This window comes from Lampetra planeri, chromosome 15, assembly GCF_965212315.1.
Source record: "Lampetra planeri chromosome 15, kcLamPlan1.2.h2, whole genome shotgun sequence".
NCBI lineage: Eukaryota > Metazoa > Chordata > Hyperoartia > Petromyzontiformes > Petromyzontidae > Lampetra > Lampetra planeri.
In genome coordinates this window covers 13,319,401-13,343,837 of record NC_136121.1, presented here as the reverse complement: position 1 = coordinate 13,343,837, position 24,437 = coordinate 13,319,401, and the positions used below count along the sequence as shown (strand labels likewise).

The following is a 24,437-nucleotide window of genomic DNA, read 5'->3' as shown; positions in this document are numbered from 1 at the left end:
AAAAATGAACCTTTGTGAGATGTGAGAGATGTGTGGAATTGATGGTCCCTGGTTGCAATGAATGGCGTGTGCTGTATTGCATTTGCGTATATGGCACTTAATTTAATTTCCCTGGAATCTCAAATGCACCTTCCATCGCATCACATCTCAACCATTCCATTTCCCTGCAGTTGTCCCTATACTGCACAAGTTGTACGCAGCACCTGCCTTCAAATTTCTATTGTCTGTCAATAGGTTGCGATGTTGCCATGGTATTTACCAATGAAGTCATTTGAGACCAATGTTCCATCGCTCAATAAAGTCATGTGCACAATATGCCTGTCATGGTGGTTGTTTGAGCCACCACGCTCGACAGTGATTAAAGGGGGAGCCCAGGACCACTTCAGATATCGCTTGCCACTGATAATAGCTGTGGCCATGAATCCAACTTGGATTGTCCTGGTTCATGCACGGCACATGAACCGAACCACTGCTCTCGCTCAACCACATTGCCCATTTAAGCACATTATTCTTAATCTTGCTTAAAAAAATAAAACTACGAATGTGGCTCATTTTAAAAAGTGGCGACTCCTTGTGCGACCTCCACGAGAGGGCGTTTTCAGCTCAAGTGCCAGATGCCACCTGTAAATCCGTGAGCTATAACGAGCATGGTTAAAGCACGTTCGTCGCTGCTCAACGCAGGTGTCTGATGCTGAATTCCAGTACAGTTGATGCTTATCTCCCCCGTTCGATTAAAGTGGGCCATGCAATGCACAAGTCAGCAGGAATTGGAGAAACATTAAAGCGATCCCAGACCTGTCGGACTTGATGCACCTGGAAAATGTAGCGGTCTTCTAAGCCAACGGTTCCACTATTGCATGGGGTCGACTGCTCTAGTTTTCTGTCTGTGTGTGCTGCTATCCTGCGCCTCTTCCAGGGTGACGTCCGTTGCCCAATCTCCCTCCACCACATCCATCTCGAACTCGGCCTACTCCGGCCAGGGTGCTGCACACCGCAATGTGGCTCCTCACACACGCTGGTTGTCTGCCGACCCCTCCTTGCCAACACACTGAAGGAGAGTCATTGCCTAAAACGTCAGCCAACTACGGGACGCATTTTTCCATAAGGCAGTGTCAATAACGCCAGCTGAATCCTTGCAGTGGCGCGAGTATGTGAAGGTCAGCCATGAAAGTCTAAGGCTACGGTGAGAAGCTTTTTGTCAGAATTTGACCAATGCATAGGCACGGATAGATAATACCACTGTTGTGAACGTGACTTGTGCGGTGGAGGGTTCATTTTGGCATGAAACTACCACGTGGCCTCACCCAAAAACAAATATGGATCATCGCATTGGCTATGAACACCCCACGCTTTAAGTCAAATGCCAGGAGTGTTTGCCCTTCAAAGATATTACCGTGTCAAATGCTGGGTGTGGGGGGGTTGGCGGTGTGTGGGTGTGTGTGGTGGGGGGGAGGTGGGTTTTGTTTACTCTCTGTTTTCTTTGCGCAATCGTTGCGCAATCGGAATCATCAGCCGGGAGAGGGCACCGCGAGGGTTGTCGGCAGGGGAGGGACGCGACAGGAGGCGCGTCCGTGACGCAGCTCCAGCGGCAGGTGCGCGCTTCCGCACCCCACGCGTGCCAGCGCCACAGAGACCGCGCACCTGCACGCGGAGGGTTCGCGACGCGACACAGGTGGAGATGGGCGAGCTCCGGCTCTGCCGTCACCGCCGATAAGCTGCTGCTGGGTCCATCAGCGGCAAGGGGAGCAAGTGCGTGTATAGCTGGTGGTGGTAGTGGTGGAGTTTGTATATTCTGTGCGCGGAGAGCATCCTTTGGAGGTTCAGCGTCTGCTTAGGCTTCTGCGTAACCAGAGCTGGTAAAGGTATTGTCGGTGGCTGCAAGCGAGCAACTCACCTGGGCGGGCAACTCACCTGGCCGTGACGCGTGGACCAGGCTCAGTGTTCCCGCGTCCCCACTTCGTCGCCAGGTGAGAGGCACCCCCTCCCCCACCCACTTTCCCACCCCCTCCTCCCCCCTTCTCATCACCACCAACATCATCATCATAATCCTCTTTCTCTCGACACGCTGTGAGCGCGGTCCAAAGTCGACTATTCGCTGCCAGCCCCTAATCTGTGGTTCACAGGGCGCGGGGTGACGCGGGTGGGGCCAGTGGCCAGACGACCCTTGTGTGTCTGTGTTGTGTAGTAGGTGTCTGTGTGTCTGTGTTGTGTAGTAGGTGTGTGTCTGTGTTGTGTGTCTGTGTTGTGTAGTAGGTGTCTGTGTGTCTGTGTTGTGTGTCTGTGTTGTGTAGTAGGTGTGTGTCTGTGTTGTGTGCCTGTATTGTGTAGTAGGTGTCTGTGTTGTATATTTGTGTTGTGTAGTAGGTGTCTGTGTAGTAGGTGTCTGTGTTGTGTGTCTGTGTTGTGTAGTAGGTGTCTGTGTTGTGTAGTAGGTGTGTGTGTGGTGTGTCTGTGCTGTGTAGTAGGTGTGTGTGGTGTGTCTGTGTTGTGTGCGTGTATAGTAGGTGTCTGTGTTGTGTGTGTGGTGTGTGCTGTATGTGTGTGTTGTGTCTGTGTTGTGTAGTAGGTGTGTGTGTTGTGTGTCTGTGTTGTGTAGTAGGTGTGTGTGGTGTGTATGTGCTGTGTAGTAGGTGTGTGTGGTGTGTCTGTGTTGTGTGCGTGTATAGTAGGTGTCTGTGTTGTGTGTGTGGTGTGTGCTGTATGTGTGTGTTGTGTCTGTGTTGTGTGCGTGTCTGCGTGTGTGTGTAGTGTTGGCCACCCACTCCCTCGTGTGCCGTGCCGGCCTTTATAGGTGCTCGCGAACAGCACTTGCCCCTACAGTCTGTTAAGGCTATACGGGGGATCCTTTGTATGTAGTATTCGTGTGTGTATGTATGTCTGTCTGTGTGTATGTTGGGGGAGCAGTGGGGGAGTGATTCGTGCAGGAATGCACGAATCTGGCCACCCGAGTTAAATTCCCGCCCACGACCCAATAACAGTTGCGAATATCTGAACCGGTCCTGGGCCTCCCCTCGGTCGACTCAGCCTCAAATGCGTACCTGGTGCGGAGTGCTAACAATCATCACTGGGGGAGAGGGGTGTTCACTCACAACACTTCCCCCACGGCAGGCCGTTAAAAGCAGTGCGTGCCACCACGGGGAACAAGGTTTGACAAAACGTTCTCGTGGTGTTTTGAAAGAGGGGCACTGCTCGCGGTACCGTCACTCGAACCCGTGCTGGTTCTGCTGGCTGCTCCGGGCACGGGGAACATCTCACACTGTGTTGCCCTTCCCCTCCATGCTTTCTCCCTTGTGCCTTCTTCACTACCAACTTTCGATTGACTGCGACCTACTTGCCCGGCTATTTACCGTCACAAAGCAGTGTCGATGACGACGGTGGTAAAGTTTTATTTTAAAACTTCTGATTTTTTTTTAAATCTCCAGAGTACCACTTGCCAGACACAGCACGTGCGTTCTGACTGTGTGACTCCCAGCCTTCGGGCCCGCTTTTTCACCAACTCGCACTGACCAGCGTGGTGAAGTATGGTCGTACGAATCCCAATGACCGCCAGACAGACACGTCGTGAGGGGAGGCCCCTCCATTCAGCAGTGGATGCATTAAACAAAAACACTCGTATGGATCAGACGCGCTGCACGTATACCAGCACAGGTGTTGCGGGTTGCCCTGGTCGACCAGGTGCGTGGCAGCGCTGAGCTAATGAGGTTCGTGCCCTTGCTGTGAAGGGCGCGTGACACGTGCTGCACCCGCGTGTGTGCGTGCCTGGCCACCGCATGCCCCAGCTGCTTCTGTTTGGCCGGATAGAGGGGGATGAACGGGCCTGGCACGGCCTAGAGGAGAGATGGGGCTGATGCGGTCCAGGAAGATGTGGAGCTGAGTGGACTTGCCGAAGACCGCTACCAGCGGTGTCAAGATCGGCCTCTGTGGAGGAGGCTCGTGAAGGACGCTGCCACTGGGCAGTTGGAGGCAGTCACCCTCCAGCAAGAACGGAGGGCAAAGGAGCGATGCTCACAACAACGAGCGGAGCGCCGGGCGATAAAACGCAGCGAGCTGGCAAAGTAGGGAGCATAGGTGGTGCATCTGTCAGTCATCTCAGTCGGTCAACCCATGACACCTGGGTTTGTCCCGTGACCTTCGAAACTACGTGTCCTCAAAGTGCACCAAGCCTGGCACAAGCGCTGTGGTGACGTCACCGCCACTGAGTGGCGAATGCCCATTTTTGTGTTTGTGTGGGGAGCTGTAGTGTAGTGCAGTGGATAGCGCCCCGCACGACGTATCCGGAGACCCGAGTTCGATTCCCGCTTAAGACCCCAAAAAAGTGGCGAATATTTGAATCGGTCCCTGGGCCTCCCTTAGGTCGACTCAGTCTTAAATTAGTACCTGGTGCCATGTGCGTTCATGAACACTGGGGAGACAACGGCTCCCGGGCGTGGTGCAGGCCACACACCCCCTCGTGCGCTGTTCCGGCCTTCATAGGTGCTCGCGAACAGCACTTGCCCCAACATTCTATTCAAGGCTATACGAGGGGTCTTTGTCTTTGTACTGTATGCGCAGTCCTAGGAGCATAGAAATACAGTACATCAATGGAATGTTCTGCCCTCTGATGCCCTCTTTCAAATATTTGAAAGTGGCTTAGTGGCGCTTAGCTCGCCTCCTGCTTAGAGCGCAGAACTACTAGTGGAAATTCCACGTTCCTATGGCGAGTCACTCTACAGATGAGTCACTGTTGGGTTTCCACCACAAAGGGGGGAGTGCCCACGTTATCGATCCTCTTGAAAGAAGAGACGACTGTGTGAACCCTCTATCGGAGGCATGGGTTATTACATAACGCTTTCTGACATATGTTTGTCTTCGCAAGTATTTACATCTGCAAGGGAGGGGGGGGGATGCGTTTGCATATTTGTTTTTAATCTTGTGTGTGTCTCCAACGTTTGGGCACCCCTTTGAAAAACATGGATAGAACGCTTTCCATCTTGGCTGCCAAGGCGTTTAAGAAATCGTCCCTCTAGGGATGCCTCCCGGAGTCTCCGGGAGGAGGGTCTGGCCACAACGGGGTGCTTGGCGAATTTCACTCGTGAGTGGTTTGCAATTGGATTGAAATCAGAGATTAAAATAAACCCCACTTTTACAAAGGGTGAACAACTCAAAAGGGTCAGTGTGGACGGGGTGCACGGCCATGCACTTGCACGACCATACCAATCCTCCGTTGTTGTCCCCTACATCCATGTGGCCCTATGATGAACACCGCAAGTATCTTGAGGACAAAATCAGGACGAGATGGATGTGGCTGGGTGCCGAAACGACTGAGCCGGCTGGAATGAAGCACTGGTTGAGCAGCGATCGTGGGTTGCGCGGCGGTCGGACCGTGGATCATATTGTAGCTGCTGCTGATGCAGGATGATGGAGGCAAGAGGGCGGTGTTCGTGATTGTTAGTTTGACGTTATGCAATAGATTGATTTATGAGCTGCTACGCAGCAACAGGAGGCTGCATAATGACGCCTGAAGCGAGAACGCAGCCCCGCGCTGGTGCACGTTGCAGCAGCTGTCGATTGCGCTTGTAACACGCGCAAAGTGCACACGTGCAGGCCATTCCTGTCAATCCACTGCTGGATGAGGGCCTCCTCCTAACGAGGCGCAGGTCGTGGGTGTTGTTTGACAATGCAGCGGTTGAGCACGCCGGTTTATTGCGGGTTTGTGAACAGAGGCAGGATCGGTGCTGATATCACTCGCCGCTGATCCGAGCCCGGGCTAGGAATCGAACTGAAGTGGCTCGGGTGCATTGCCCAGCGCGTTGACCACTGTGCCCATGTCTAGTAACACTGAGATGATGCCACTTGTACAGGAAATCATGACCGAGGCACAAGACTCCGTGCCAGGAGGCTCCGGCTACATTGTGATGTCTGGCCAATTCCTCGTTTAAATTATGACGAGTGGTTTGCTCCGCGTGGGAGGAAACTGGAGTGCCCACCACGCAACTCAAACGATCCGCACAGACGGGTTCACGATCCTCCATGCTGGACTGCCATCTCCTGATCGCCTCGCAGCGGCCCAACGTTGTTTGTGAATTTCACAAATCTCTCTGTGACGCGTCAACTCCTTGCCCTCCAAAAACGCCACCACCTCCGCGTTTTACGAACTATCGTTTATGCAACACCCCCCTCCCCACCGATAATTTTATAATCTTCTTAGACGCAGAACGGGATCTCAGATCAGAGATTTGTGAAACGTATGACAGAGGGATGGGCTGCTGCGAACTGGCTAGAGGGTGGATGTACAGCAAAGTAATATATTGAACTCGGCCGTGTGGAGCTCTGGGTCTCTGTTGCGCTATTAAATCTGTAATTGGAAAGTGTATAATATATATAACAAAAAGTTGTATATAATTGACCAGATATCGCAATGCGGAATACTCCTGAAAAAAGTAGTCTCGAGACTTTCCAAAATAAGTGGTGTGACGGTGACTTGCACTGTACCGTGTTTATGATGAAACCTGCCGGCAAGGGTTGTTATGCTCCTGACATGAGGCACAACGCAGCCACACGTGCCGGAGTTTCTCAACATTCCTGGACTCGAATGAATGGACGCACGAGGCGAGGCGAGTTGCGTAGATTGCACACTCGGCCCTAACGCAGTGGTGCTGGCAGCGCGAGGCGTGTGGGTTGATGTTTAGGAGTTTTATCGCGTGGGATCTGGGAGCGCCGCGGGCAGGGAGAGGTTTTGGAGGTGCAGAGAGGGGCGGTGGGGCGTGCGGTTTCTCTGACTTCCCACGGATTCCTGACGCTCCTCCCCGTGAACCAGACGTGCACCCACACTCACCCTCGTGTCCACACGCGCCCGCACACACGTGTACTGCACGGACACGCATACACGTGTGTGTGTGTGTGTGTACACACGTGTGTGTACACACACACACACAAAGATAAAAATACCCCGTATATCCTTAACAGACTGTAGGGGCAAGTGCTGTTAGCGAGCACCTATGAAGGCCGAAACGGTACACGAGGGGGTGGTCAGAACCACGCCCGACCGCCTTTGTCTCCGCAGTGGCGATGCTTACACAACCACACCAGGTACTCATTTGAGGCTGAGTCGACCTAGGGGAGGCCCAGAACCGGTTCAGATAATCGTCATTGGGTGTTGGCCGTGAGCGGGAATCGAACCCGGGTCGCCGGGTTCATAACGCAGCGCGCTAACCGCTACACCACCTCTCCCCACACACGCACACACAGACACGTGTGAACGCACATGCTCATGAATATGTACACACGCATAAACACGCGCTCACCTGCATGCACTCCTCATACATATGAACGCAAGTCCACGCACTCTGTTACCTAATGTCCACGTGCGGACACAACGCATATGCACTCGCACGTGCAAAGATCCATAGGGGCACGTGGGCAGGTGTGGAAATCGTCACGCCCGAGAAATGCTTGCACGGCATTTATTAATACGGTACTTTTATTAAAACGGAGTCGACCTAGGCGAGACCCAGAACAGGTTCAGAAGATCGATTGCCGCAGTCGAAATGTGCTCAGACGGGTCACTTTCCAGAACAGGTTCAGAAGATCGATTGCCGCAGTCGAAATGTGCTCAGACGGGTCACTTTCCAGACCAGGTCTCCCACGTAAGACGGTTTCGGTGCGGCCTGAACCCGACCCAGCTGGAAGACGCTGCCAGCAAGGAGTGTGGAAGCTCGAAGAAGACCCAAGTGAGCTACGATAAAGGAAGCGTCTTAAGAGACGTGAAGCCAGAACCACACCAACGCATACACTCAGCGACTTCCCTTGCCCTGTCTGCAGCAGCCGCTGTGGGTCGAGGATTGGACTTTCAGAGTCACACAAAATCCCACAAATAGAGGCAGAGGATGAAGGTCGTAATGGGATGCGATGGACGACTACGAAGAAAAATAATTTAGTCTCAACGAACCACTACCGGTGTACGACCAGTTCCATTTGATGTGGCAAGAGTTAAAATTTTAACAAAACTTGTAATTTACATCGCATTGTGAACTCAATTCTGGACGAAGGCCTCCCCGCACGCCATATTGGTCATGGAGACTATTTGACCATACTTCACCACGCAGGTCAAGTTTGTGTGGCTGAAGGTGGTGCCCAGGACCAGTTGAGAAATTGACTCGCCGCTGATGTCAGCCGCGGCTGGGAATCGAACGTATGTTGCCAAGTTCGTAGCGCACAGCAAGAACAACTCGCCACACTGACGAAACGTAAAACTTGCGTCGTACCGACTACTTAACACGACAAACAACTGTGAATTGTGATGACCTTCGCAAATGAGTAACTTACGCGTATCGCTCTTGACCATGGCAGCAGGATATTTGATGTTCAAATGTAGAATAGATAAAACGAATCTCCGATGTGCGACTGTGGCCACGCAGAGCAGACCGTGGAGACAAATAAACGACTCCGTGTCCGATTCACGGACGACGAGGAGGCATCCTCACAGCGACGCACCCACTCCGCTACGCCTGATGCAATGATCTGGCTCTTGAACCACATCAATGCACAATGATCGTTGTAGCCCTACCGTGAGCCACGTCAAGAATACTGTTGACTCATGTGGGGCTCTCGTGTTGTGTTTTTTACAAAACACATTTACACAGCTAAATCTCATCACCTCTGGTGGTGCTAACAAGCGCAATATCTATCTGTCATTAACAGACGCCCGTTTTCCGTCTCTGACTTAGGGTCCGTCCATAAATGACGTCACGCACCTAGGGGGGGGGGGGGGGTCAGACATTTGTGGCGATGTGTGACGAGGGGGGAGGTTTGAGAAATGTGATGTCACATCAAAATGCGCAACTTTAAATAAATATAGACAACACGTTCTACTTAATTAAATCGACTTTTTGATAAATGTTTTTTCCTACAACATCAGAGTGCAGCGCCACATTAAATACGCACTACAATGACAATAGTTTAAAGCGATTTGAAGCATGTTTTATTTGGGGGGGGCAGAGCTTTGTGACGTAATATTTGATCGGGGGGTCTGACTTTTTGTGACGCCGTGTGACGAGGGGGGGGGGTCAAAAATCGTCCAAAATCGCGTGACGTCATTTATGGACGGCCCCTTATGCCAACAAAGAAAAACTCGCGCCGTCTCAATCACCGAACAATGGGACCAATCGCCAACGCTGCCTCCGTTGTTGTTCGTTGGAAAAAGAAAGAAACAGTTTGAAACGAGCCTCTCTGAGAATGTGAGCGAGCCGAGTAGAACCAACGCGCACCGCAGCCGCCGCTGCTGAAATCCAGAAAATCGTCATTTTTTTCTCACGAGGCGAGCGGAGGAGCGGGTCCCCGGGGTGGGGACCCGTCACGACGGGAGAGTTTGGTTCAGGGCGGAACTCACTTTCCCATCCAGCTGAACCCCTCTTGCTCACCTCGCCGACTTATGGACGACCCAAAAGCCCTGGGCACTCAGGTGCCGGAACTCATCGCCGCTGGCTGCCGTGATCGATCGCAGGTGCTGCCGCTGTTGCCAAGTGCGCCGTGCGCGTGAAGTTGTGGCCACCTTCGCTACCAACGAGAATATCCATCGGCTCCAAAAGGTGTATGGCAGGCCAGGCAACATGACAATAATATCCGCGATAAATGTGTGTTCAGTCGGCACAACATACGATTGGGATTCCCAGCATGCTCTGCATGTCAAGTTGACGTCACCATTGTGTGTATTCTGCACGAAGCCCGGTGCAGAGCCATCAGTAACCTCCGATTATAACACATTCCTGCGGAGGGAGCTGGTAGGAACGTTGGGTTGCTCGGTCAATGGCCAGGGTCAACGGCGGCGTGGTGTATTCCGCAAATATGGCCGACTGTGAGGGCGGGCACAAGCCGGCGTGAGTAAGTTAAACGTTGAGTTTTATAAGGGCACCACGGGGTGACCAGCCCCTCCCCACCCAGCCCCACCCCTCCCACCCCCCACCCAGCCCCACCCTCCCCACCCTCTCCACCCAGCTCCTCCCCACCCTCCCCACCCAGCCCCTCCCCACCCTCCCCACCCATCCCCACCCCTCCCATTTTTGGATTCACGACGGACGGACGGACACAATAATCCCCTGCGGGCTGGTGTAACCAGGAGGTTCCTACCAGTATTATCACGGTTAGCTGAAAGCGTGACCCTGTCATAATAATCAGCATCAGAACAACAATACAACCAAACGTCGATTTTTTAAAGTTACGTAACATTGTCAATGAAACTCCTATAGTAAGTCTTACAATCATTGTAATTTATAACGTACATCCCTTCGTCAAGGCACTGCTCAGTGAAGGCCTCTGCACGACTCGTCTCGTATTAGGGGCCGTCCATAAATGACGTCACGCACCTAGGGGGGGGGGGTCAGACATTTGTGACGATGTGTGACGAGGGGGGGGGGGGGTTGAGAAATGTGACGTCACATCAAAATGCACAACTTTAAATAAATATAAACAACACTTAATTAAATAGACTTTTAAATAAATGTTTTCTCCTACAACATCAGAGTGCAGCGCCACATTAAATACGCACTACAATCACAATAGTTTAAAGCAATTTGAAGCATGTTTTATTATTTGTGTGGGGGGGGGGGGGCAGAGCTTTGTGACGTCATATTTGAGGGGAAGTCTGACTTTTCGTTACGCCGTGTGACGAGGGGGGGGTCAAAAATCGTCCAAAATCGCGTCACGTCATTTATGGACGGCCCCTTAATCATGGGGGTTGTTTTTGCTTCATCGCGTTGGTCAGGTGAGGCCAGGTGAAGGTGGATAGAAGGATCCACAAACGGCTCGCTAAGTCAGCCGTGGCTAGGAGTGGATTTCAGGTCACTGGATTCTTGGCATGACTTACTACTTGCACCACCATTCCACACGTAATACTTAGTTGAAAAAATTCCTTTGACTTACACGGAATTCATTCGGAAGGCCGTGTAATCCCTACAGCTGTGTGGAATATATATGGAACATTTTGTTACGCGGCTAACGTTGTTGATAAGAATTATTTGTTTTTAATTTCGTCTCAACACATTTGAAAAGGGCACCTCCGGTGGCAGCTGTTCCATGGGCACAAGGTGACTCAACACCTGGCCCATAAATCAGTATTAGTTATACATAGCAATAGATGATTGGAATTATACATAGCAATAGATGATTGCTATGTATAATCCCAATTGAGTAATTTGTGGGACATTTGAAAATGTGTTAGGAGATTTGTAATATAAGCGCCTTTTTAACATCCAATCAGTTTTCGTAGCTGATTAAGATTTCGATTGACATGGATTCTGATGGGTCAGCATTTTCCTCGAGGTCATTTGTTCTTGACACAAGTCTGTCTTCACACAGCTGGGTTCTGTACGATGCAGTGTCTTGATGCTGGAGGCGATTCAGCTTTGAATGAATAGCCAGTGCAATGTGTAAACATCAGCACTGGGCAAAGAAGAGACAGCAGAGAATACCGGGCAATCGGGCATGGCACCGTCCTTAATAGGCGCTCGCTGACAGCACTTGCCACATCAGTCGATAAATCCATGCAAATCCTTGTCTCTGACCGTTTGCGTTCGTCTGTGTTTGTTTGCAGGCCTTGCGGCGCGAGCACGGCGTAGTCATCAGGCAACCGCAGCCTGCCACTCCTCGCCCAATGCAGCCTCCAGGCCCCGAGTGAGGCATCCCCGCTTGGCATGACATTCCGCTCTCAAGAGGATGGCGTTTGAAAATCTGGTAAAGTCCCTAAAAGCTTGCGTTTGCCTCTCCGAATCACTCGATATATATACAATGAATAAAATTAATAACCTGAACATAAGCCCCGGGCTCCCCTATAGCAGCAGGGCCTGGTGGGCGTTAGCGTTGTCCTCCATTATTGCCACGTGGCCACACAGACATAATATATATATAAGAATAGGTTTTATATTTTCTGAAAATAAAACAGATATTTAAACACCAAATAATAAACCTTTTGCAAGGAATCAAGTCTGCATTCACCACACACTACTCGTGGTGAACATGGAAACAAACATGCTCTGATAATAATCATATTTGATGCATTTGTCTTTGAACTGATTGGCCTACAACGGAGACAGCTGCCTTCTTTAGGGCTTAATCCTCACCAGTGTCAGACCAGACAACACCAAAAGGCGAGAACAGTTTGTTTGAATGTTCACCCCAAGTAGCACGTGTGGTTAATGCAGACTTAAGTCATTGTGAAAGGTATCTATTTGGCATTTGAACATCTTAACACCCATATTCTTGGTTCTTTCGGTAAAGTCACGTAGATACAAAAAATAAAAGTAAATAGGATAATAAAAACTACGACGTTTCGATCACAACACAAGCGATCGTCATCAGGATGATGACGACCGAAAGAACCAAGAATATTAATTCCTGCAGTCACGAAAGTTTTAAGTCAAAATCTTAACACCTTTTTATTGGCAGAAAGGGTAAAACCTATTCTTATTTTTCACACTTTGATACTGGAAAAAAAGATCCCATGATATATATATAATATGTACCACAGACCATTATGATAGTCTATTTTAATGGTGGACCTTAATTATAAGATGTCAAAGGATTGTTCGTTTTTGTCGCAAGTCTTGCCAGTTTAAATGATTCAATGGTGCCTTTGTAGCAATCAAAGGCAATATATAAATAGAAGTCATGTCAGTGATCGTGATTTTACTACAGACACTACCACCGTAGTTTTACATTTTAATAGATTTCCACAAAACTGACACTGCAGTTGTAAAGATATTTCTCAAATGTGCTTGACGAAATTATCCAGAGAGAGCGGGGCATAATGTTTTTACTTCACAGAGGGAAAGAGGCTGTCAGTCATGGCCTTGAGCCTGGCCTTTAACAGCGGCAGGGGTTCAACAGCACAGATGGCTGTGGTAGAGGGAAGGTTCAGGCTGTGGCAACAGCACAAGAGTGACCTTCCCAGACCTTTCCCGAAGGGAAATGGCGAGCAGTAAGAATCCACTGGGCAAAGAGGTGATAATGAAGACACTTTCTCGTCGGGTAGAGGCAGAGGAGAGGGGCAAGCTATTGAGCCTGGACTAGAACAAGGGCAGCGAGTCGACTGCACGGATGGCCGGGGAGGGGAAGGGAGTTCCACGCAATGAAGAGCGAGCGAGCGACACGAGGTTGTATTTTATCTCTCTCTTGGAAGGCTGTCGGCCTGCAGATGTCGTACCCGGCACTGTTGGACCGGGGGGCCGTGCGGGCCGGGCCCGGCGTGCTCGTGTTCGCCCGGCCCCTCTCCGTGCCCGACTCGCGGCCCATCATCTACACGGGGGTCCAGGAGGGGGAGGCGGCGCACGGGAGGGTCATCGTGATCCCCCACGGCGGCTCCGATGCGGCGATGGAGAGAGGGGCTCCTTGGAGGGCGCAGCCCGAGGGTGAGGCCGCGGTTCTTTTTCACGGGCGCAGAGTTTCTTAACGATGAATTGGGTCATTGATTAAATAAATAAAAAGGATGCGCGTTTCTTGAGAGTAAGATTCAGTTTAAATTGATGGATCGGTTTATTGATTGAAATCGATTTGTACGCACAAGATACATGCTTCACAGTTTGTGTGTGTAAGAATCGATTATTTACTATTTACATAAAGACCCAAGAAGATATATGGCAGTGATATGCTGGAGTGAGATGGATTGTGGTGTCGCAGTACTCCGTGAGAGATGGCGACGGCATGGAGAGGCTTTCATCTAGCAGTGGATGAACCATGGCTGATGGTTGTAATATACATGTTTAGGCCCATGGAGCTGACAAAATTGTACAAACAAGAAAACAAATAGACAATACAATTAAGTAGGAACACACAAGACGACAAACAATTGATTCCATAACCGACCTCAATATAATTCTTGAATCACTGGCTGCTGGTTGGGAGGGGAGATGGTTCCATGATGGTTCCATGCCACAGGCCTCGGGTGAGTCAAACTGCTCCATTCCCCACTCGATGGAGATTACTCCACAAAAGCAACTGACCAAAGAGATTCATGAAATGCTTTGCCACCTGTGTGATATCTCCGTTAATGCATCATTGCTTCCCATTGTTTGACTCATGATACTACTTATCTGATCTCACAGTGATACCAGATATCGCAGTGCCACCTGACTTACAATACTACCTGAATAACAATGCTCTCTCGCAGGACTATCTCATGCTCTAACCTGTTTACCCGACTCAAAATACATTCTGACCTGAGAGTACTTTCTGATCCCTGGTTCACAACAATTCCTTTCTCGTAATAAACTCATAATATCACTTCACCTCGCCTACGATGTTACCATAACTCAAAGCACAGTAACCTCGCTCACAATACCACCTGACAACCACCATTAGTGCGACTAGGCCTCAAAACACTCCCCCACCTCTGAGAATCAACAACATCCTATTGATTCTAGATTTGAACATGCTATTGCCATGCATCACACTTCAGTTTGAGAAATGCCCTTTTATTCCCCAGCAGTGATTCTCAGGCACTCCCGTTCACTGTCAAACTCTCAACCCTCCAATCAGCGATGTCCCCCCCCCTCCCCCACGTGGCGGCCTTGCAAGGACGTGGGAAGTGGACCGCAGAATTCTTGCAGATGCTACGATTTTCTTAACAAAACACCATTTATATATATTTTTTTAATGACCCATTTTACAATTGTTTAGATTTAAGCCGATAAAAAAGGGCACGTAATTATTTTATTGGCTTTTTTTTGCAATTAAACAATGGACAGCGCTTTTAAATGAAAAAGTTTTAAATATATTTTTGGTGCATGATAATGGTCCAATGGTCCACGCGTCCAGAAGGTTTTGGAAATCTCTTCCGTAGATGCTCCACTCCAGGCCTTTAGTCTTAGCCGAGCCGGAATCTCAGACACTCAATGTTGTACAACCAAACGAGAGATAACAAATCACTCTGCTGGTAAAATAGCGACCGTGTGACTCAGGGGCGGTTTCTTCATTAGGGCGATTGGGCGACGCACCACCAATGTCATTCAACCACAGAGTTTCGCGAGCCGTTACTGTGCCTCTGGATATAGTCCAATCAGCGTCATGTCACGTTCTGTGGCGTACCGCCTCTTTTTGGGCGATTTCACTCCGGCTGAGAATCGCCCAGAGTGGTCCCATAGACTTACATTCAAAGATGTTTTTTTTCGAACGGCGGGTGCTGCAATGCATTCTCTATGGCTTCCGGGAGGGCTCGCACTAACGTGCTTACGTCATCATACGTAAGCACGTTTCATCCAACAATATTATTTGTCGCCACCTAGTGGAATCTTTAATAAAAGAAACTGAGTGGATTGTATTAATCGTGAGTATAGAAACAAACAAGATGTATTGTAAGAGTCACTTTATTTTTCATTAATATTAAAGAAGTGAAGTTGCCTTTACATGCTTAAGCTGTTAATTTATCCATTGCATGGGTGGACCTTATCCTTATCAATCATCCAGACATTTGCCCCCCCTGAGAGATTTTGCAGGAGCCGCCACTGGTGTGACTGCAAGATAATCAGTGCGTGAGCAATCGCCTGGGAGCATCCTCCTCCGTGTTTGCTTTTGAGAAGATGTGGGTGTTGGAGGAGATGTGGGTGTTGGAGGACGGAGAGTGAACTTTGTGAGCTTTGGCAGCTGGCGATAGAAAGTGATTGCATCTGGGAGGGAGGTGGTAGTTGGGGGTTTGGGGGTGGGGGCACTGAATGTAGGTCGCAGGTGTGCAGACGACATGCGTGTGCGTTCGCGTGTGCGTTCACGTGTGTGTGTGCATGTGCCCAGTGGGGAGCGGTAGTGTAGCGGTTAGCGCGCTGCGCTATGAACCTGACCACCCGGGTTCGATTCCCGCTCACGACCAACACCAGTGACGATTATCTGAACCGGTCCTGGGCCTCCCCTAGGTCGACTCAGCCTGAAATGAGTACCTGGTGCGGTGTGTAAACATCGCCACTGGGGAGACAAAGGCGGTCGGGCGTGGTGCTGGCCACCCACCCCCTCGTGTACCGTTCCGGCCTTCATAAGTGCTCGCTAACAGCACTTGCCCCTACAGTCTGTTAAGGCTATACGGGGGATCTTTGTCTTTTGTCGGGACGCCTAGTTGCCCCCCTCCCTGGCTTTTGCGTCATGGCTGACAGGGAAAGTTCAACCAAAAATACGCCGATGCTGATGCTACCGCAGTGGCTCAATGGGCTTCTTACCTGGCCATGAACAGTGATGGTCAGGGCTGGTCTGACTCTTCTACTGCGTCGTGGCTGGTGGAGGGCAGTGCAGAAACAAAAAAAACGCTGTTGTACCATACTCTCATGTCTCTGCTTGGTGCCTTCACCAATTCGCACTGAACACTGCTGTGAAGTATGGGTGAATAATTACCCACTACGTGCACAGTGTGGGGTAGCACTCATCTAACAGTGGATCGACAAAAGAGCTGTACATGCACACGGCCACGGTGTATCTATTTTACTCTCCCTTTGAACAGCTGGTTTGTCTGGCACTTTAACTCAAAAACAAGACCACCAAAACAAGTGACGGAAATCTAGATTGATGGTAACCAAATCCATTCCTTTGGAAATCCGATCACAAAAGCTCGCCATTACCCAAACAAACGTAGTCCAAAAACCCTAACGTGCAAGGAAGGTTAGCTTCAGAGCGAGTTTGTTCACGTCAACATGAAAACACATTCCACGGTATGGTTTTTTGCACGGTATGGTTTTGTTTTTGGGTTCGAGCACGGTCGAGATAGTGTGAGAGTATCTGGGGATTTCACCGTGAAAAGCAAAGCTCCCCCCCCCACACCTCTCTTGCGATACACCGAGCGGTCTCGGCAGGTAATGTGCACAGGGTGAATGGCGTTCGCATGTGCCGACGCTGATGCAGTGGTCCCTGCTGTTACGGAAAGCACCGATTCAACTCCGGCCGATGTTGATCTTTCCTGCAGTCTAAATAAAGATTCTGATTTGCTTGAGTGCCCCGAAGAATGTTTTCCTATTTGTGTATTTTTTTGAAATCAATAATACTAATAATTATTATTATATATCTAGGAGAGGCTTTTTGAGCTGTCGAATATTGGGGTGTTTGGCCAAATTCTATTTTATGGAGTGTTTTTTGCTCGGGTAGGGGAACTGAATTACAGTACTGGAAATAAACGCACCCAGCATACAGCAAGAACTACACTCCAACAACAACACAGATGGGTGCACAACTACATTTGCTGAACTGCGATCTCCTAGGCAGCATTTCTTAGCCCAGAATCTGTTAGGAATTTCGCAATAGCCGTGCTTCCAAAGCGTTGGGTAAAATGTGCGAACCACGAATCGACAAGAGTCAAATGAAGTTTTAAGCACTGCTGATTTGCGTTTGTGGCCATAAGCTTGTGGTAGACACTCCACATTCTCATGGTAGAGGCGAGTCCCTCCACTCGTTGAACTCTCTGCAAAGTGACACTCGCTTACCAAAGCCGCCCCGCACTGACATCCCGCATTGGCACCGCGGAAGTGAAGCCTCCGCAGATGTTAATCCTCCTCGCGGCGGTGATGCGGGTTACGATTGACACCGCCTCCGGGAAGTCGTCGAGGCTTTGACGAATTGCTGCTATCAGGCCAGGTCAGCAAGGGTCACCTGGCACGAACACGGGACTTCAGAGAAGATGGAGCGGCCCCCCGAGACGTTGCGTGGCAACACGAGGGTGCCCTCTCAGTGGCATGGAGCCGCTGGCATGGGCGCACTAGAGCAAGAATTGAAATGGAGTCCCCTTCTCCCCTTTCCACCTCTTTGCATACACAGCTGGACACCTAGGGCCCTCCATCCAGTGTTGCCCTGGTGTAGTTGCCTCCTGAACACTTGATAAACGTCATCGGGCAGTGAAACGGCACAGTGGTAGCTCGTTTGTCGCTTGTTGCAGAGGTTCCGTGGCCACCCTGATTCGTACTGCGGGTGTAATCACCACACTGCTACACGCCGTCTGCTTCAAAGTGGACGTTAAAGAAACCTGTGACGTCGTTCGCAAGTGTGGGCCATCGTGTGCCAATGTCATCGTTCAAATTTGCGAAAATTATGAAAACTCGCAAATTACTAAATTGGTATCGCGCACAGCCATCATCGCCCCCCTACTGGCGAACTGATGTCCAAGGTCACAAATAAAACACATTGGTATTTCAGTTCTCACCTGGTTAAACAAATAGGCACACAAATCCACATCAACGATAGAGGCCCGTAGGTTTCCACACCTTACGTAGAGACCCATAGGCCTACATAGAGGAGAGTGACACGCATGTCTGTACTACATGGGCCCTGGGCCTCCTCTGGCCCATGAACCACAGTGCAGTTGCACTGACTGAACACTCTAAGACTGTGCCCTTTCCATACCCGCAGGATGTACACTGGTGTTGCAATGCATTGCTAGGTGTGTCTCTGCCTCCGAGCTAGGGAGTTACTGGCCTGGCAATAAACAGACAATCTAAGTCGTTTGCCGAGTCAGCTGCTTACGGGCCTGCGTAGGTTTGCGTGCGCACATGAATACAAATGGTTTGGTGAACATTTTTTTGCTGAATCGAAGGGAAAAGGGCTATGGAAGGCGTGTCAATTGAAACTTTGAGTTTGTCGTAGGCATTGATTAAAATCTAGTTCAGTGGCTTTTGTGATGTGACTCCGAATGATGAATTGCAGCAGTAAAAACACGCCGATATAAAGTAATATATATATATAAATTACACATATATACAGTAAATTAAAAAAGGAAAATCTGAGATATCAAACATATATATTGATATGGCCAGGTAATAGATTTGTTTAGGATTGTTTTTTGGTTGAACATTAACCATTTTATAGAAAAACAAAGACCATTGGAGTCACGTGACTCTCTTCAGGTGAAGTAGAATCCATGGTACCTCAGGTACTCTGTGCTACCCCGATGCCTTCAGTGATCTATCTTTAGGTCATGTACTGTCCGTTGTTGATACCCATTGCGATGTTTTGTAGATTATAATGCCGCCCGTGCGTTTGGTTTCATTGTTAATGTCATGCTGCCCTTCTGGTGTCTCGATACCAGCCGTGCAGGTGTGGTTCTATTACAAGTATTTATATATAAGATGTAAACGAATGATTTAAGCTGGATAAAACCTGCCTACGCTGGCAGCTCTTGTCGCAAGATGAGATTTAACATCGGTGTATTCTGGACTCCAGCTCAGTTCCTCAGCTCGCCTCTCTTGCTTTCTAGACTGTCCTCTGGAAATGTACGTACGTTGAACTTCTTTCGCACCGTACGTAGCCAACCGTGCGAATCGGAGGTGCGGGGAAAATGATCTCAAAGAGCCTCTTCAGTGCTGCCGTGGTCACTGGTGCATGTGTGTGTCCCTCTGTGTGTGTGTGTGTCCCCTCTGTGTGTGCGTGTGTGTCCCCGCTGTGTGTGTGTGTGTGTGTCCCCTCTGTGTGTGTGTGTCCCCGCTGTGTGTGTGTGTCCCCTCTGTGTGTGTGTCCCCTCTGTGTGTGTGTGTGTCCCCTCTGTGTGTGTGTGTCCCCTCTGTGTGTGTGTGTGTGTCCCCTCTGTGTGTGTGCGTGTGTCCCCTCTGTGTGTGTGTGTGTGTCCCCGCTGTGTGTGTGTGTGTGTCCCCTCTGTGTGTGTGCGTGTGTCCCCTCTGTGTGTGTGTGTGTGTCCCCGCTGTGTGTGTGTGTGTGTGTCCCCTCTGTGTGTGTGTGTCCCCTCTGTGTGTGCGTGTGTGTCCCCGCTGTGTGTGTGTGTGTGTGTCCCCTCTGTGTGTGTGTGTCCCCGCTGTGTGTGCGTGTGTGTCCCCGCTGTGTTTGTGCGTGTGTCCCCTCTGTGTGTGTGTGTGTGTGTCCCCTCTGTGTGTGTGTGTCCCCGCTGTGTGTGTGTGTGTCCCCGCTGTGTGTGCGTGTGTGTCCCCGCTGTGTGTGCGTGTGTGTCCCCGCTGTGTGTGTGTGAGTGTCCCCTCTGTGTGTGTGTGTGTGTCCGCTGTGTGTGCGTGTGTGTCCCCGCTGTGTGTGTGTGTGTGTCCCCTCTGTGTGTGTGTGTCCCCGCTGTGTGTGTGTGTCCCCTCTGTGTGTGTGTGTGTCCCCGCTGTGTGTGTGCGTGTGTCCCCTCTGTGTGTGTGTGTGTGTGTCCCCTCTGTGTGTGTGTGTGTCCCCGCTGTGTGTGTGTGTGTCCCCTCTGTATGTGTGTGTGTGTCCCCGCTGTGTGTGTGCGTGTGTCCCCTCTGTGTGTGTGTGTGTCCCCTCTGTGTGTGTGTGTGTCCCCTCTGTGTGTGTGTGTGTCCCCTCTGTGTGTGTGCGTGTGTCCCCTCTGTGTGTGTGCGTGTGTCCCCTCTGTGTGTGTGTGTGTGTCCCCTCTGTGTGTGTGTGTGTGTCCCCTCTGTGTGTGTGCGTGTGTCCCCTCTGTGTGTGTGTGTCCCCGCTGTGTGTGTGTGCGTGTGTCCCCTCTGTGTGTGTGTGTGTGTGTCCCCGCTGTGTGTGTGTGTCCCCGCTGTGTGTGTGTGTGTGTCTGTGTGTGTGTGTGTGTCCCCTCTGTGTGTGTGTGTCTGTGTGTGTGTGTGTGTCCCCTCTGTGTGTGTGTGTGTGTCTGTGTGTGTGTGTGTCCTCTGTGTGTGTGTGTGTCCCCGCTGTGTGTGTGTGTGTCCCCGCTGTGTGTGTGTGTGTCCCCGCTGTGTGTGTGTGTGTCCCCGCTGTGTGTGTGTGTGTCCCCGCTGTGTGTGTGTGTGTGTCCCCGCTGTGTGTGTGTGTGTGTGCGTGCGTGTGTGTGTGTCCCCGCTGTGTGTGTGTGTGTCCCCGCTGTGTGTGTGTGTGTGCGTGCGTGTGTGTGTGTGTGTGTCCCCTCTGTGTGTGTGTGTGTCCCCGCTGTGTGTGTGTGTGTGTGCGTGCGCGTGTGTGTGTCCCCGCTGTGTGTGTGTGTGTCCCCGCTGTGTGTGTGCGTGTGTCCCCGCTGTGTGTGTGTGTCCCCGCTGTGTGTGTGTGTGTGTCCCTTCTGTGTGTGTGTGTGTCTGTGTGTGTGTGCGTGTGTCCCCTCTGTGTGTGTGTCCCCTCTGTGTGTGTGTGTGTGCGTGTGTCCCCTCTGTGTGTGTGTCCCCTCTATGTGTGTGCGTGTGTCCCCTTTGCGTGTGTGTGTGTGTGTCCCCTCTGTGTGTGTGTCCCCTGTGTGTGTGTGTTTCCCACAGTGCGCTGTGCGTTCGTGTCGCCCTGCGCCACCGGCCCCGAGCACGACGGCACTGCACTCTGGGTGGACGCCCCCCTCGGCTCTCACGCCTCTCCCTCGTCCAAGCCCAGCCCGGCCACGAAGAGGCGAGGTAATCCTTGCTATTGCCAAGGGGCTGGCCGAATTTCCTGACCCCTATGAGCTGCATACCAAAGCCTTCGTATGGCCGAGGGTCTCAGGGAACACACGGGGTGGACTCCCAGCCGGTTCGCTCACGCGCTCATCGTCTGTGGAGTCTTGAACGGGTATATCTGCGGGAGCGCCGCGGGAGTCCTCGTATCTCGCTCTGCCATCACGGGCAAGTGCCCCGGGCTGCTCCACGGTGTCCCTGTTGCGAGGAGAGCTAAGGTCGAAAAGTTAAACATTTGGCTGCGTCTCCATCAAGAGCCGCGCTTGAACTGCCCGGCAGCCGCGTGCTGCATGCCAGCGTCGCTGTGGCCACAATAACCCAGTGCCTCTCAAACGCCCCCCCCCCCCGCTCCCCCACAAGATGCAGATTACTTACCATCAGGGGCGTGCGATGTGCGGGGGGGCTTTATTTACAAATGAAAGGAGATCATCGGTGCCTGTGGAACACTGAATTGTGCGGGCTCGTAGAGACTGCGCCGCTGCGAAAGATTCAATCGCTGCGAGCGCCGATGTGGGCTTCTGAATGTGCGACGGGAATGAGACACCTGCTGTACTTGATAAGGACCTATGACCACGATCTCTTTGACTCGACACGGGTGGTTGGGCGATCATCATGCGAACGGTTTGTGCGCATCGTTCAGGTCGGCGGCCCAAGAATGCGGAAGGTTTACTGCCCGAGTGTCCGGACGGGAAGATAAAGAAGAAGGCACGGGAAGGGAAAGGTAAAACAAATATTTCATTCAGGAGAGGGGGCCGGGTGGCTCACCAGGGTAGTAAAACACGGTGTAATTTTGATTTAGATAGCGGCGTCTGATTGCGACTGTTCCTCACGACGCTGTACAGAAACGGTGGGCATATTATCGTTATCGATTGAGGCAGTCGCGTATAGACAGAGGGGGGGGAAAGGAAGTTCTCCAACCTGAACTTTAACAGGGGCAGGGAGTCGGCAGCATGGATGGCTGTCCTTTGTGCCAGACCACGGGCAGCAGGGGTAGATGAGTGACCTTCCACATTGCGCGACGAAGCTCTCCGATCTTGCGGGGTCGAACAGCCACGCGAAGTGGCGGTGACCAGTCTACACATCGCATATCTCCATCGGCAGTTAGGCAACCTCACAGTCAAACATTTCTTGCAAGGTAGTTTTATCGGTGTATGGCAGGTCAGCGGTTGGCACGCATGAAACTAAATTAGCCATCACCCTACCCAGCGTGGATATTATCTTTTAAAAATCCGGGTACATCTGACACCGCGGTATTTTATGATAACTTCTCCCTTATCAAGAAAGGTGGAATCACAATTTATATCTGTATAACGGTGGTAATCGATTTACGTACTATTCCCAAGCGAACGCCATGTCAAGATCGCGCGAACGATTACTCACGTCTTCAAAAGGGCCTGAAATGTTGCGTCTGAAGTTGTGGCATTGCCCCCAACCCCCATCCCCGGTGGTCCCGCGCGTCTCTCTGCAGGCCCGTACCTGTGGGAGTTCCTGCTGGGCCTGCTGCACGACAGCAACACGTGTCCCCGCTACATCAAGTGGACCGAGCGCGACAAGGGGATCTTCAAGCTGGTGGACTCGAAAGCGGTGTCCAAGTTGTGGGGGCGCCACAAGAACAAGCCCGACATGAACTATGAGACGATGGGAAGAGCGCTGCGGTAACGGCCTGGAAGGACCGATTCGACAATCACAGTTTTACTGTTGCCAGAAAAAAGGGGAAAAACCTTATGAGTATATTTTGGTACTGGCAAAGGAGGCCTCATGATGGTCACAGTTTTGTTTTTCGTCGTCTGGGAATAGCCTTTTTGCGATTGCTTTTATGTGTTTGCCGTATACTTGTACGAGTTTCTCATCACACGCGGAATATGTTGGATTTTATTTATTAGCGCGTGCGGCTGGCTCGGGTCACGGGGTCGTCGTGGCCAAATCCCCTCGATGCCACTGCACCTTGCCATCACTTCCTTCCTTCTGCTAGATCCCGCAGTCATTGTGAGGCATCCTTCAAGGTCCGCTCTCTGCACCGCCCTCCCCTGTCACCTGTCATCCGACAGGTACTACTACCAGCGCGGTATCCTGGCCAAGGTGGAGGGGCAGCGGCTCGTCTACCAGTTCAAGGAGATGCCCAGAGACCACCGGAGGAACGGGGACAACGACACCAACGGCTCGACCGAGGCGCCCAGCAGCCCCGACACAACCCCGCCGCACTCCCCCGCCGCGGGGGACAGAGAAGTGGCGGCCGATTTGGGCGGTTGCGGACCGCTCCGTCCGGGAGACGGGTCGCCTTTCGACAGGCGACGTCTGAGCGTCGGCACAGACCGCATCGGCGGCCCGGAACCCACCGTAGCTGCCCAGAGCAGGTGAGGGATACGGACGCTCGTGCTCATCTGCTCGGCGGAATTTTGAGTTGTTCGCGCGACTCCGTGACCGCGGCCCAGCGGCGGGGGGGGGGGGGGGTCGCCGCCACGGGCGTTCGTCGGGCTGTCCAAGCGAAGCGAGGGGAGATTTGTTCACCGCCGAGCACTTCATTTTGCTTTTTGCACTTTGGCTGCAAAAAGCCGGGTGAGGTGGTAGCCGTGGCGAGAGCGTCCGGGGTTAACTGGGCCCTTCACGCTCCCCTAGAGGACCGCTTCGTGTGAAGCCGCTTGTCCTGTTGATGGACTCTCCCCCTGCTGCGTGCGCAGCCCTTTAGTCAATCCACTGCTGGATGAGGGCTTCTCCATGCCGGAGTTATTTGACCGTACTTCACCACACCGGTCAGTTCGGGTTGGTGAAATCGAGAGCATAAAAGCACAATACAGCAATTAATTTGTCTGCACTACCTATAACGTAGCCCCTGCCATCGGAATGTGGAATGTCCACTATTTTGCTTAGGACTGTAAACAAGAGATGAGAGCTGCTCCACATTTACACAATCACATCAGAACCAAACTATTTTGACCTTTGTTACCCAAAATGCAAGGCTTTTTTTTTTAAAACAAGCGTGGCTGTCTAGCGCTGCGTGACTCGTGACACGTGCCACGGGCGGTGGCAACGGGTGTGTTGGTGGGTGGGCGGGGAGGGTTGGTGTGTTGGTGGGTTAGTGGATTGGTGGGTTGGTGTGTTGGTGGGCGGTGAGGGTTGGTGTGTTGGTGGGCGGTGAGG

The 24,437-nt window shown here is 51.4% G+C and overlaps 1 protein-coding gene across 2 annotated transcripts in view; it reads left to right on the top strand.

Annotated features, from left to right (window-relative positions):
- The first annotated feature begins 1,525 nt into the window (after positions 1-1,525).
- LOC144722768 (uncharacterized) overlaps positions 1,526-24,437 on the top strand; it is a 28,347-nt gene continuing 5,435 nt past the window's right edge. The window contains exons 1-7 of one of the 2 annotated variants that reach the window (XM_078601176.1): positions 1,526-1,967; positions 11,567-11,706; positions 13,151-13,379; positions 21,132-21,260; positions 21,940-22,020; positions 22,768-22,954; positions 23,348-23,653. In XM_078601176.1, the coding sequence (XP_078457302.1) occupies positions 11,689-11,706; positions 13,151-13,379; positions 21,132-21,260; positions 21,940-22,020; positions 22,768-22,954; positions 23,348-23,653 (950 nt within the window). In that variant the 5' untranslated portion in view covers positions 1,526-1,967; positions 11,567-11,688. Of the gene's footprint in view, positions 1,968-11,566; positions 11,707-13,150; positions 13,380-13,422; positions 21,261-21,939; positions 22,021-22,767; positions 22,955-23,347; positions 23,654-24,437 lie in introns of those variants that run through there. The other variant, XM_078601175.1, reaches the window with a different exon arrangement.